Consider the following 15034-nt stretch of genomic DNA (forward strand, 5'->3'; position numbering starts at 1 on the left):
AGCTAGTATAGGAATGTCATTTCCTTGCCTAGAATTTCTGGTTATGTAGGAATAATTTTATATATAGCTGCCATAAAAATACTAATAAGGGCTTTTATAACTTTATTCATTGCCTTGTTCCCTAAACTCTATTTTCCTGTATAGATTTTATATACCTCAATTGGTAATTTTCCTGACACAGAGTTTGGGCAGAGAAAATGTAGTTTGATTAGTAGGTGACAGCTAATTTGTTTTCCTTTTCCTCCAATGGAAAGTTATTTGTTACCTTGACCAAATGTACTTTGGCCTTCTTTTAGTATATGGGTATCTTTGAATGTTTAAAAAGCTTATTTTAATAGATAAAGAGCCAAATCTCTTTTATATGTATATACATATATATTTTTAAAGATTTTTATTTATTTGAGAGAGAGAGCAAGCACGAGTGGGGGAGGGGCAGAGGGAGAGGGAGAAGCTGAATCCCGCTGAGCAGGGAGCCCAATGTGGGGTTCGATCCCAGGAGCCACCCAGGTGCCCCCCAAATCTCTTTATAAACATAAATTTTATTGAAGCTTAGCATTCACACAAAACTGCACAAATCACAAATCTATACCTTAATAAATTTCACACAGTGAACTCAGTCTATTATTGGCACCCAGCTCAGGAAATAAAATATTACCAGAAACTTCCTAGTGTCCCTTTTTCCCACTGCAAGCATAATCGTTGTTCTGTCTCATAACATACATTAATTTGGCCTGCTTTTGAATTTTACATAGTTTATATGGCTTCTTTGACTCAACATGATGTTTGTGAGATCCATCCATGTTTTTACATAAAGTTGTACTTCATTCATTCCCATTGCATAGTATTCTATGAATATCACAATATTGCATATTCCACATTAGGTAGAAATTGGGTTGTTCCTAGTTTTGGCCTAAAGAGTGCTATTGTGAATTTTTTTTACGTTTCTTGGTGAACATATGTACGCATTTCTCCTTAGGAGTGGACAGAGCTTTACTTACAACTGTTAACTTTACAAACATTTTATTAAGTTTTAATAATGTAATCAATAACTTTCAAAGACTATTCTAAGCCTAATTTAAAAAACCGTTTACTCTTTAATGATTGTATACTTCCTAGAAATCGTCCTAGAAAATTATCTAGGAATCTAAGAGAATCATGAGTTTAATTCTAGATTTTAATAATGCCCTTCAGCCCAGAGATGTTTCATGTTTTAGTACACTTCTTGTCAGGTAGTTTCTTTTTAACCCTGACCAATGTACTTGAGTTCTTTTTTTCCCACTGAGAACTATTTAAAGTTGTCTAATGTAGGGTTGCAAATTGGCTACAAATGTATGATTAGGCCAGTGTAATTCAAAATAAATACATGAAAGTACACACATAAATGTGCTTTTAATTTAAATTGATAGCTAACATTTTTAATGTCTGGTTTTTTTTTCTTGAAAAATTGAAGTCTAGAACACTAGGTCTATATTCTGTGGTAGAGTCAAGTCATGGTGGTTTGTCCTCTCTAAGGGTCTTTGCTTTCCAGTTCAGCATACTGCCACCACTGTTATTTTATATCTGGTCTTCTGCACTCATCTTTGATATCATTCTGGCTCTAGGTACTTGTATTTGTTACTTCTGGTTGTATGCTAACTAATTTCTGATAGGCAGCTTTTTTTTTTTTAAGATTTTTATTTATTTGAGAGAGAGAGATCATAGAGGGAGAGGGAGAAGCAGATCTGCCACTGAGTGGAGGGCCTGATATCCAGGGACCCTGAGATTATGACCTGAGCCGAAAGCAGACGCTTAACCAACTGAGCCGCCCAGGCACCCCTGATAGGCAGCTTTCTTAATCTTATATCAGAGTTTTTAAAGTTGAGCTAATACTCTCCATGCCATCTTTCTTGACCAGATTGGGCTTTATTCTTGCGAGAGACCTTAATTCTACATGGTTTTTGTATTTGGGGGATTAAATCTTTTGAACATTTTTTGCCAGAACCATTTACAAAGCAGTATCAGTGCACTTTGGCTTAATTTTAGTCTCCACCCTTTGGCATTTGTAAGGAACTAAGTCATTTATAATCTAGTGGTAATTCCTTATAATGAAAATAATCTAATAATTAATCATAAATTAATGTTATAACTTAAACACAGACTCCCTTTTCATTGATATGTATTAAGCTCACATAATTTGCCCTTGAAGCTTATAAACCAGGTCAAAAGTTCTGGATTTGAAACTTGGTAGGTGAGTCTTTCTGTTTATACCAAATGCCGCTGACACATTCAACTAGAGTTGTGAATATAAGTCCTTGTTAACTGGGGGAAGCACTACTTGAAAATGTAAGAAGTTGGGGCACCTGGGTGGCTCAGTCATTAAGCGTCTGCCTTCGGCTCGGGTCAGGATCCCAGAGTCCTGGGATCGAGCCCCGCATCGGGCTCCCTGCTCTGCGGGAGACCTGCTTCTCCCTCTCCCACTCCCCCTGCTTGTGTTCCCTCTCTCGCTGTGTCTCTTTCTGTCAAATAAATAAATAAAATCTTAAAAAAAAATGTAAGAAGTTAATGTTTTTTGTTGAGATATGTAAGGAGACCGCATAATTGGCAAAAAGAGTTGGGTGAAATCCCTTTTGTGTGTGCATTGATAAGGGAGCCTTCAAGTTAATTTCCAGTTAAATTTACTATTTTCAAAGAGGAGGCTTTGATAATCTAATCATTACTTAAAATTGTTTGATAAATTATATCACTTTAGGTGGAGGAAGCTAAACAAGAATTACAGGAGGTTGTTGAATTCCTGAAAAATCCACAAAAATTTACCATGCTTGGAGGTAAACTTCCAAAAGGTAAGATATCTTCCCTTTACCATGACTTGACGTCAAAAAAATACTGTAATCCATTACTAATTTAATCTTTACCAATTTAAAAGCTTAAAGTTTAGTTCTTAATTGCTATTTTACAAATAAGTCTTCATTCTGAACGTTATATAACCTTTTTTGAGGGGAAGGGGATTTTGAGTTTTGTTAACAATTTCAGTTGTGAGAATAGTGCAGAGAACTCTCTGTACTCTTAACAAAACTCAATAGTTTTTTAGCACTTTGTCCCATTTGCTCACTTTCTTTACATAAATGTATTTTTTTTTTAAGATTTTATTTATTTGACAGAGAGAGACACAGCGAGAGAGGGAACACAAGCAGGGGAGTGGGAGAGGGAGAAGCAGGCTTCCTACTGAGCAGGGAGCCCGATGTGGGGCTCGATCCTAGGATCCTGGGATCATGACCTGAGCTGAAGGCAGATGCCTAACGACTGAGCCACCCAGGCGCTGCTACATAAATGTATTTTTAAACTGTTTAAGGGTAAATTGTAGATATCATGCTCCTTTAACCCCAAATATCTCATTATGTATTTCCTATAAATAAGAAATTCTATTATGTAACTCCAACATAGTTATTAAAATGAGGAAATTTAACATGGTTTCAGAACTATGATGAAATTCAGTTATATTCAAATTTCTGCATTTCTCTTAATAATATCTTTTGTAGTGGGGTCCTCCCATCCCCCACCCCCAACCCCAGGTTTAGACTCAATCCAGGTTTACACATTTAGATTTTTCTTTAATCTTTTTTTTAAAATCAATTTCTTTTAGAGAAAGAGAGAGAGAGGTAGAGCAGGTGGGGGGAGGAGCAGAGGGAGAGAGAGAATCCTCAAGCAGACTCCCTCCTGAGTGCAGAGCAGCCATGGGGCTCAATCCCAGGAGCCTGAGAGCATGACCTGAGCCAGAATCAAGGGTTGGCTGCCTAACCTACTGAGCCACCCAGGCACCCTTAGATTTTTCTTTTAACCTGAAAAAATTCCTCAGCCTGCCTGTCTGTCTTTCTGTCTGTCTGTCTAGCTAGCTAGCTATCTGTCTATTTATTTATGTGAGAGAGTGAGCACACATGCAAGCACAGGAGTTGGTCTGGGGGAGGGCAGGAGGAGAGAGAATCTAAAGCAGACACTGAGTGTGGAGCCCCACGTGGGGCTCAATCTTAACGACCTTATCGTGATCTGAGCCGAAGTCAGATGTTTAACTGACTGAGCCACCCAGGCTCACCTCCTCAGCCTTTTCTTATGGGAGTGTGTGTGGATCTTTCAAGACCTTAAAAATTGTGCAGAATACATACTAATTTGTGGAATGTTCCTCGGTTTGTCTTTGTCTCATGTTTTCTCACAGTTAATATGATTTTTAATGACTCTTGTGATTTATAATAAGAAATATATATTTAGTGTTAGTCCCGTTCTTGTAGTTTCATGGTGATGACAGCAATAGATTTGTCTTCTGTTGTGTTGATGAGGCGACTTTTAGAACACACCTAAGGTTAGGAGCTGGTTGCCAGGAGAATCAGCCATGTGATTAGAGGGCTGGAACTTTCAGTCTTACCCTCCTGACTAGGAGGGGAGAGTGGCTGGAGGCTGAGTCAGTCATGCCTATGTAATGAGGCCTCCACTAAAACCCAAAAGGATAGGATTCAGAGAGCTTCTAGGTTGGTGAACATGTGGAGATGTGGGAAGAGTGGCATATCTAGAGAGGGCATAGCAGCTCAGCAATCCTTTTCCCTTTCCTTGCCCTATGCATCTCTTCCATCTGACTGACTGTTCCTGAATTGTATCCTTCTCTAATAAACCAGTAATCAAGTAAGTAGAATGTTTCTCTGAGTTCTTTGAGCTATTCTAGCAAATTAATCAAATCCAAGGAAGGGGTCCCTGGAACTTCCTGTCTATGATCTGTCAGTCAGAAGCACAGGTAACAACCTGGTCTTGCAAATGACATCGTGAGGGTTGGGGATAGAGGCCGTCTTTTGGGACCAAGTCCTTAACTTACAGTATTTGATGCTATCTCCAGGTAGGTAGCATGAGAATTGAGTTGAATATTAAGATGCCCATCTGGTGTTGGAGAACTGTTTGTGGGTGTGAGGGAAAACCATATGCTGGAACTGGGTACAAGTATGATTTTGTGGTGTCCTTGTACCGTAGGATTGTACTATACTTTAACCACTTATATTAAACTTTTATGGTTTCCAATGTTTTGCTCTTAAAATTAGCAATGTGAGGGCTGGGCAAAATGGGTGAAGGGGAAAGGGAGAAACATGCTTCCAGTTGTCGAATGGGTAAGTCAGAGGAATAAAAGGCATAGGAAATATAGTCAGTGATACTGTAATAGTATTGTATGGTGACAGATGGTAGCTACACTTGTGGTGAGCACAGCATAATGTATAAACTTGTCAAATCACTATGTTGTACATCTGAAATTAATGTAACTGTGTATCAACTAAAACAGTTTTTAATTAAAATAATAAAATCAGCACTGTGATAATCATCTTAATATCTCAAGGCTTTGCCCACATGCTTAATTATCTCCTTAGAATAAATTCTATATTTACTCATTTATTTATTATTATTCTAGATTCCAATTCTAGAAATGGAATTGGTGAGTTAAAGGGGGGACTCATATTTAAGGTTTGTTTTTATGCTGCCCACTATCTCTACTGACAGTGTTCAGCAGTATATAAAAATGTTTGCATGAATCTCTGCTAATTTGGGATTCATTTATTAAAGTCAATACTATAACATCATAAAGAACACGTTTAAAGTCATAAAGTAGTTACACTTTTTCTAATCACAAGGGATATTTTATAAAATTGTGGGAAAATTCTCAGGTACCAAAATAGATCCTACAGAAATTGATATGATGATTTAAACCAGCTAAGAGTAACAATAACATGGCAATACAAGAGGATAGTCTTAAGGGTATTTTTCAGCAACTTTCCTTTAAAAAGAGTTTTATGTTAAAATATAGCATTAATACAGTTTTTTTTTACATGAAAAATGAAAAGTTGTGGAAACCAGAGAATTCTGTTATTCCCACTTATGAAAAACATACTGCTGTTAGGAAGATTTTCAAACATATGGAATAGTTACAAAGCTGTAGACATTAATTACTTTATACATCTAAATACTTTGCTGTGTATCACCTAAGACTAAGGACATTATCCTAAAGAGAATAATTTATCCTACCAAATAAAACTAAATACTGTTTCCTTAATATCTTGTACTCCAGTATTTTTTCAAATTTGCATCAGATGTCCCTAGAATTTCTTAAATGTTTTTTATGGAAGAGCATCAAGTCAAGGGTTCATGTGTCACATTTGGTTGTTTAATCTCTTAATCTGTGTTTATGTGAGTTTTATCTTGTTTAGTGATAAATAAGTTTATTATATTCCATTCGCTCAAGATAGAAATGGTAGAGAAAAATTAGTTTTGAAGATCCTGAAGTGAATCATTACTAGAGACGTATGTTTTGTTTCAAAATATTGGTCATGTGCCTTCAACCTCAAAACTATATATACATTAATTAATAACTTTTATAGGTTCACATCAGGGTTTATTTTTATTTTTTAATTTGACCCATTCTATTTATTTTTTCTTTTAGGAATACTTTTAGTTGGACCACCAGGGACAGGGAAGACACTTCTTGCTCGAGCTGTGGCTGGAGAAGCTGATGTTCCTTTTTATTATGCTTCTGGATCAGAATTTGATGAAATGTTTGTGGGTGTGGGAGCCAGCCGTATCAGAAATCTATTTAGTATGTTTTAATGTATCTCTCATATAATACGAAATTTTGTTAATTTAAGGGAAAGAGGGCTTCTTACCTTTTATTTGCTACTTGATTATGACTGATAGCTGACCTAGCCATTGTGGGGTTTTGGTTTTAGGTAATTTAATGTGTGAGCTAAAACAGAACCGTGCTTTTTCCCCAAATAGAAGAGCTAGAAGTGTTAGATGAGGTTGGGGCCTGTTGAAAAGCTGGGTTTTTTTGTTGTTGTTGTTATCCTTTTTATCTTATTCATCAATTCAATAGCATGTAATTAAAGAATAATTAGCCTCCAGTCTGATTGTATATGGTTTGTACAGTGGAAGAATGAATACTCAGTTTTTATTATATATCATTTTCTATGGTACATTTTCTATGGTTTCTACTGTTCTTATATCAGTTTTAAAAGAAAGAAAGATCTCCTTTTGTGTATTTTCTCCTTAATGAATGTCTTCTGTTGGCTTTTGACAGGCTTACAGGTTTTTAATACTTACATGATTTTGTTCAAAAAGTATTGATTTCATTAAACTTACTTGAATCTTTTCTCTTTTCCTAGGGGAAGCAAAAGCAAATGCTCCCTGTGTTATATTTATTGATGAATTAGATTCTGTTGGTGGGAAGCGAATTGAGTCTCCAATGCACCCATATTCAAGGCAGACTATAAATCAACTTCTTGCTGAAATGGATGGGTAAGTGAATCGTCCTCTGTCTTTGGTATATGGTGATATATTTGGTAACATTCGAGAAATAGCGGGGTGTCTGGCTGGCTCAGTCAGTGGAGCATGCAGCTCTTGATCTCGTAGTTGTGTGTTTGAGCCCCACATGGGGTATAGAGATTTCTTAAAAATAAAATCTTAAAGAGAAAGAAATAGAAAAAAATGTAGGCAACAGAGTAGTCCCTGTGCAAGAAGTCAAGACAAGCTGCATTCTCTGTATTGTGTTCTTTGCATTACTAATGGAGTGATTGACATATCAACTCTTCTTAATTGGTGATCTCTATACCTTTTTTCATTAATTGTATGATGACAGGAAAGTGATGATTCCAGTTGAGAATACTAGTCTATTTGGAGATGTAAAGAGTGTATGCTGGTTCCTACACAATTTGTGACTAGGTATTAGTGTTGTGGTAGATTAAAAGTTTGTATCAGTTTTTATAATATAAAGAGCAAGATGTGGGATTGCTTTGAAAGAAGGAAAAACTTCTTAAAACCATATAAGACATTTTGGAACCAAACAGGAAGTCTAGGAGGAAATAATTTGAATTGGTAAACTTGAGAATAATTTTTCACAAATGAGTCAGGTACCCAAGCCTTTTCTTTTTTTTTTTTTTTTTAAGATTTTATTTATTTATTTGACAGAGAGAGACACAGCCAGAGAAGGAACACAAGCAGGGGGAGTGGGAGAGGGAGGAGCAGGCTCCCCGCCGAGCAGGAAGCCCGATGCGGGGCTCGATCCCAGGACCCTGAGATCATGACCTGAGCCGAAGGCAGATGCTTAACGACTGAGCCACCCAGGCACCCCTACCCAAGCCTTTCCTGTCAGGTCATGTCTTCCTAAGTAGAACAAATACCGTGAAGGCATGTAATCATAGATGACTTTGTGACTTATTATTAGCATTTTTATTGAAGTGTACTGGCCTAATAACATGTGTTCCTTTTAAAAAATAATAGAGATGTCTTATCACTTTGGGTATAAAAAAGATCAGTCCCTCTTCTTTGCTGTTACTAAGTTTAATGATAAACAGTTTTGTGTAGAGCATTTCTATATGTGTACTCTTAATGTTCAGTGAAACGTTACTTTTTTCTTTTTTAATAGTTTTAAACCCAATGAAGGAGTTATCATAATAGGAGCCGCAAACTTCCCAGAGGCATTAGATAAGTACGTATTAAAAGACTTTTTTGACAAGTACTGATGCATACTGAACCATGGATGAACTTTAAAAGAGAAAGAAGCTCATCACAAAACATCACATATGATTCTTTTTATATGAAATGTCCAGAATAAGCAAATCGGTGGCAACAGAAAGTAGATTAGTGGTTGCCAGAGGGTGGGAAGAATGGAGAGTAGTGGCTGTTGGTGGCTGTGGGGTTTCTTTTGGGGTGGGGGAATAAAAATATTCTTGAGTTAGATTGTTGATAATTGCACAACTTTGAATATATTAAAAACCACTGGATTATCTACTTGAGATTCTGTGATACATGATTTAAATTTCAGTAAAGTCATTAATCTTCTGACAACTTTATATCACAGAATTTGGGGGTGGTGGAGAGCATTTTTAAAATAAAATTTATTAGAGTTTTAAATTTTTGATTTTATCATAGAAGTTACTCATATTTTAATTTGATCTAATAGTTTTATCTTTGCCTAAGTCTGTAGTTTAACATTCTGTACTTACAGCAGTTGTGATAGGAAGCTATCACAGGGTAGCTCTCATAATAGACTGCTCTAGAATTATTTTTCCTTGAGTGACTGGCTTGCGTGTTTTTGTTTTTGAGGGTTGTGTATTACCTCTCTCTGTCAACCTTTGTTCTGCCTTCTGGTTATTGAAACTGTTACTTGAGTCATGTTTTACAAGGAGTTATCTGAATATTTATGTTCAAAACTCCAATCTAGGGTGAAATAGGTGATGGGGATTAGGGAGTGCACCTGTTGTGATGAGCACTGGGTGATGTGTGGAATTGTTGAATCACTATATTGTATACCTGAAACTAATACAGCACTGTATATTAACTGTCCTGGAATTAAAATAAAAACCAAAACTCCAGTCTCACCTCTGGTTGCCATTATCCTTCCATCTTGACTTTAGAGTGTCAGTCCTATTTAATTTGACCTTCAGTGTACTCAGATTATTAATTTATATTTTCTTCTTCTCCCTTTAGTGCCTTAATACGTCCTGATCGTTTTGACATGCAGGTTACAGTTCCAAGACCAGATGTAAAAGGTCGAACAGAAATTTTGAAATGGTATCTCAATAAAATAAAGTTTGATCAGTGTAAGTCTGATTCCAGTAATAAACTTTATTATTATCTCTATAAAATGGTAATATTTTATTCTGCCCTGTTTGTGGTTACTTGACAAATGTCTCAAAAGACCAGTTTTTTATATGTCCTTTTTTCCTCTCCATTTATATGTCCTTTTTTTAAAGATTTTATTTATTTATTTGACAGAGAGAGACACAGCGAGAGAGGGAACACAAGCAGGGGGAGTGGGAGAAGGAGAAGCAGGCTTCCCACAGAGCAGGGAGCCCGATGCGGGGCTCGATCCCAGGACCTTGGGATCATGACCTGAGCCAAAGGCAGATGCTTAACAACTGAGCCACCCAGGCACCCCTTATATGTCCTTTTTAAAAAGTTTATTTCTTGGGGCACCTTGGTGGCTCAATCTGTTAAGCAGCTGCCTTTGGCTCAGGTCGTAATCCCAGGGTCCTGGGATTGAGCCCTGAATAGGATTTTCTGCTCAGCAGGGCAGTCTGATTCTCCATTTCCCGCTGCCCCTGTTCATGTTCTCTTTCTCACTCACTCTCTCAAATAAATAAATAAAATCTTTAAAAAAAAAAAGACTGTTTTCTTTAGATTACTTAGATAAATAATACTTGAAGAAAATTTATATATAACTGTTTTTAAGATGAATGTAATAGTAGAAAAAACACATATAATCACTTTGGGCCCAAAAGAAGCAAACTGTAAAACAAAACATATGAAAATATTATGGACCCACTTAAGTAATAAATGTAGCTATTAAGCTGCAGTATTTTCAAAGATAGGTGAATCAATTTGTAAAACCAGATATGTTTCTTATAATGGGAGCTTTTATAAATGTACATAAAATACTGAATACTTATGTATAAAGTATTTCAAGATGAAATTCAGAAAACAAAATGTCTTTTTTTTTTTTAAAGATTTTATTTATTTATTTGACAGAGAGAGACAGCAAGAGCAGGAACACAAGCAGGGGGAGTGGGAGAGGGAGAAGCAGGCCTCCCGCTGAGCAGGGAGTCCGATGTGGGGCTCGATCCCAGGACCCTGGGATCATGACCTGAGCCAAAGGCAGACGCTTAACGACTGAGCCACCCAGGTGCCCCAATAAACTGTTGTCTGAGTATACATTTTCAGTTTGTGCTTAGGCTAGTAACAATTTAGGTTATAATTTGAAGGTCTGGCAACTCTGAATTTCTTTGTTTTTTTTTTTCCACAAAGTTCTTTAAGAACTTCTGTGATTTGTCCCACTGGTAGTTTTAATGATATATTTAATGGCAATTTTGGCTTTTTCCTCTAGAAAAATAAGTTTATTTTATAGTTACAGTGAAATAAATATTTTAAGTTCTAGTTCAGGATAGCTGTTTTCTTTTTTCTTTTGGAATGCGAGTTGTTTCTGAAGAGCTGTTCTGGAATTTTAATATTGTGTTTGTCTGTGTAGCTGTTGATCCAGAAATTATAGCTCGAGGTACTGTTGGCTTTTCTGGAGCAGAGTTGGAGAATCTTGTGAACCAGGCTGCATTAAAGGCAGCTGTTGATGGAAAAGAAACGGTTACCATGAAGGAACTAGAGTTTTCCAAAGATAAAATTCTAATGGGTAGGTTTTCTCTCCCCTTTTTTCTTTTTCCCTGTCTTAACACTGTTCATTATGTTAAAGAATAAATTCTTTTTGAGAAAAAGGTTATAAAAAAGAAAGGTACAGGAGTAAGAAAACACATACTCAAAAATAGCCACACAATTGGGCCTCTTACAGAACAAATATAGTTTGTATGATTATACTCTTTGGGGGCAGGGGTGCCCATGTGTTTCCTCTTGTCTGATATTGCTGATAAAAGAATAATTTTACTAATTTTCAGTATTTGATTTTAAATCTTGAATTGGCTTCAGAACAGGTTAGTTATGACATTTCTTCTTTAAATTTATTTTCTGGAAATAGAATTAAACTTTTTCCTTGTTGATAGTAAGGAGTAAGATGACAGCTCTTACAATTTTGGTTGTCATTTGTCAAGTTATTGTGGTTTAAAATATTTGTTAATGATATTAAGTCATGTCACCCTAAGAATTACTTAAAGGCAAGTGGGTTTCATTCATCTAAATATACTTTCCTAACAGAATAATTTTATTCAGTTAAATTTTTATCCTTAGGGCCTGAACGTAGAAGTGTGGAAATTGATAACAAAAACAAAACCATCACAGCATATCATGAATCTGGTCATGCTATTATTGCATATTATACTAAAGATGCAATGCCTATCAACAAAGCTACAATCATGCCACGAGGGCCAACACTTGGACATGTAAGTATCTTGTAGTTTTTTTTTCTTTTCTTTCAAGTAACACTCTCCAAAAACTTAGGTAGGAAATTATTGATGAAAATAATTAAAAAGAAAATTCAACTAATTCCTAAGTTTGCTGAGAACTTTCTTCTTTAACATTCTGAACCATTGTGAAATCAGAGATACTGGTGAAACATCTGCTAATAAAGAATACTAATATTTCAAATATTATCTATTTACATTATGAAATTTAAATCTGGAATGACAACAAAGTATCATTCTTAAATAGGTAATTGCTCTTTTCCCTCCACAAAGAAACTATGTCAGTGGTTCCATAGTTTTTCTAAGATTTTTCTTATCGAGTACAAGTTTCATTTTCATACCTTTCTAATGATAGACATTTTAAGCATTTTTGTGCACCTGGGTATAAGTCCATCCTCTTGCAGCATCATATACGTATTACATATAAAATGAACTTTTGCCTTATAAAGAATTTTTCTTATTTTGTATATTGCCAGTTTTGTCATTAGTCGCCTGAGACCATCTCTACTAAATTTTTTTGAGCTGTCAGCATCATGATATTAAGTACTATAGCAAGAGCCAAATGATAATTCTGATTATTAATATAGGTATTTCAAACTGTGTCTGAAGTTTTTCTTTGTTTTCAATTGTCTAGGTGTCCCTTTTGCCTGAGAATGACAGATGGAATGAAACTAGAGCTCAGTTGCTTGCACAGATGGACGTTAGTATGGGAGGAAGAGTAGCTGAGGAGCTTATATTTGGAACTGACCATATCACAACAGGTTGGCTGTAAAGAATGGCTTTAGTTCAAATTGTGCTTGCTGATTTAAAAATACTTTAAAAAATTGAGTTCTATGTATATTTTAAAATTTTAGGTGCTTCCAGTGATTTTGATAATGAACTAAAATAGCAAAGCGGATGGTTACCAAATTTGGAATGAGTGAAAAGGTAATAGCTAATTTTAACTCTTCCTCATGTATCAAATGATGATTTGCCAAGTGTCTGTTTATGAGAGAGGGTTCTTTTTTTTTTTTTAAGATTTTATTTGAGAGAGAGCGAGCGAGCGAGCGAGAGAAAGCACGAGACGGGGGAGGGTCTGAGGGAGCAGGGAACCCGATGCAGGACTTCAGTCCCGGGACTCTGGGACCATGACCTGAGCCGAAGGCAGTGGCTTAAATAACTGAGCTACCCAGGCGCCCTATGAGAGAGGGTTCTCATTATAGATTGGTAACATTTACTTCCCGCTCGCCCGTCTCATTTCAAGTAGATTTGTCACAGCTTATTCTAAACTAAACTGTTTTTGTTTTTTGAGTAATAACATATAGTATTCACTTTCCATTCTGGCTGCTTGGACAATAACAGTATCTCATGAGTTAAGCAAATGATAAGATATTCTATTTTCTGTTCTTATGACATAAAACACCTATTTGCTGAGCTTGCTTACTTTACCCTTTCCACATATTTCACTCTCCTACATTATCACTGTGGCTTCATGAGTCATTTCTAATACATTACATTGTGGATTTCTGGATTTGGAATAGCTGCAAAGGTTTTCGAAGAAGGTACTCAGAGCCATACTTATTATTTTAAATTTTTTCTCTTATATTTTTAATTTTAGTCTTATACTTTCAGAAGAATGATGAAATTTCTTTGCCCTCAAGGGTGTTTTTATATTGAATTTCTTCCTTGTCCCCATGATGTTTCCTTAAGTATAGGATAGTACTTCCTCTGTTACATTTATTAGTGGTTTAGGGTTTTTCTGTTCAATTTCTTTTCGTTTGTTTTAGCTTGGAGTTATGACCTACAGTGATACTGGGAAACTGAGTCCAGAAACTCAATCTGCTATTGAACAAGAAATTAGAATCCTTCTAAGGGTAATGATCATATTTTTATATGCTTATTTATTTGTCTGGTCATAATGTGCCTCAATAGTTAGGTACTACCAGAAGATAATGGTTATCCCCTGTTTAGAAATGTCACTATGTATAATAAAGAGAGTAAGTGCACCATTGAAACCATAATTTCAATATGTTGTTTGGGAGCCTCTGGTCATAGACTGAATATTTTATTCTGGCTATAGGCTAGGAACACTTAATATCAGTAATTATAAGTATTCTACTTAAGCTGTAAAACCATAGAGTTGTTAGAATAGGGGTTATTGATTATTTGAGTCTTTATTGGTTTTTACTCTGACATATATTTTATTCAACAAATATTATTTGCTTTGTGCCTAGCTGCCTGCATGTGCTGAGAATGAAGCACAAAGTTCTTTGAAAACAAAAGTCTTTTTGATTGCAGTGTGCAGTATAGAATATGTGAGCATAGACTCAGTGAGATCAGTTGGTAGTTACTGTGGAGTCTCCTCATGGTACAGCAGATGCTTGGATTAGGGCAGTGAGTGTAGAAATTGAGAAAATGCGTTCAAGAGATACTGATCTAGTGGAATCAAAATGCCTTTTTGATGTTTGGGTGAGAGAGCAGCTAAATTAAATACAAAGCTGTTTCTGCCTCATGCAGCTGTATAGTTGTGTGTGCCATTTACTGAGAAAACACTGATGATGGCCTAAGGTGGGGAAGCATGTAGATTATGAGCTGAATTTTATACATATTGAATTTGAGGTGTCTCTTTTTTTAAATTTTATTTGTTTATTTGAGAGAGAGAACGAGAGAGCGAGCATGAGTGGGGTGGGTGAGGGGCAGAGGGAGAAGCAGACTGCCTGCTGAGCAGGGATTCTGACGTGGGGTTTGATCTCTGGACTCTGGGATCATGACCTGAGCTGAAGGCAGACGCTTAACCAACTGAGCCACCCAGGTGCTCCTGAATTTGAGGTGTCTTAGTGAAGATTTCAAGTTGAGGGAGCTACGTGGACCTGGTGCTTAGTGCAGAGGTTCGATATGTGCATTCCATTTGGATGTGCATGAAGGCAGGTCTTGGAATGGAAAAGACAGAGCTAAATTCCAGAAAGTCTAGTGAATGAGAACTGTAATTAGGGTAGTAGATTGCAAAATCAAGGATGTTGAATAGGGCTACAGTCAGATGGTGTAAACTTCAAAGGAATCGTGCTTTATGGAAGAGGGTAGCATAGTAATGGTCTGTCAGCGGTGAGGGGAACAAAGAGTTCACCTCTTTACCCTGAAATGTCTGGGATAAGAATCAA

At 36.3% G+C, this 15034-nt stretch overlaps 1 protein-coding gene across 1 annotated transcript in view; it reads left to right on the top strand.

Moving 5' to 3' along the window:
- Positions 1-15034, top strand: part of LOC123842295 (ATP-dependent zinc metalloprotease YME1L1-like) — a 69699-nt gene that overhangs the window by 33968 nt on the left and 20697 nt on the right. Inside the window, 11 exon segments of the mRNA XM_064591966.1 lie at positions 2729-2819; positions 6443-6595; positions 7161-7293; positions 8420-8482; positions 9484-9596; positions 11021-11176; positions 11725-11876; positions 12532-12658; positions 12752-12772; positions 12775-12824; positions 13664-13750. Of these exon segments, the coding sequence (XP_064448036.1) occupies positions 2729-2819; positions 6443-6595; positions 7161-7293; positions 8420-8482; positions 9484-9596; positions 11021-11176; positions 11725-11876; positions 12532-12658; positions 12752-12772; positions 12775-12824; positions 13664-13750 (1146 nt within the window).

This window comes from Mirounga angustirostris, unplaced genomic scaffold (assembly GCF_029215605.1).
Source record: "Mirounga angustirostris isolate CCGP_5_RB_7025 unplaced genomic scaffold, mMirAng1.0.hap1 SCAF_5, whole genome shotgun sequence".
Taxonomy (NCBI): domain Eukaryota; kingdom Metazoa; phylum Chordata; class Mammalia; order Carnivora; family Phocidae; genus Mirounga; species Mirounga angustirostris.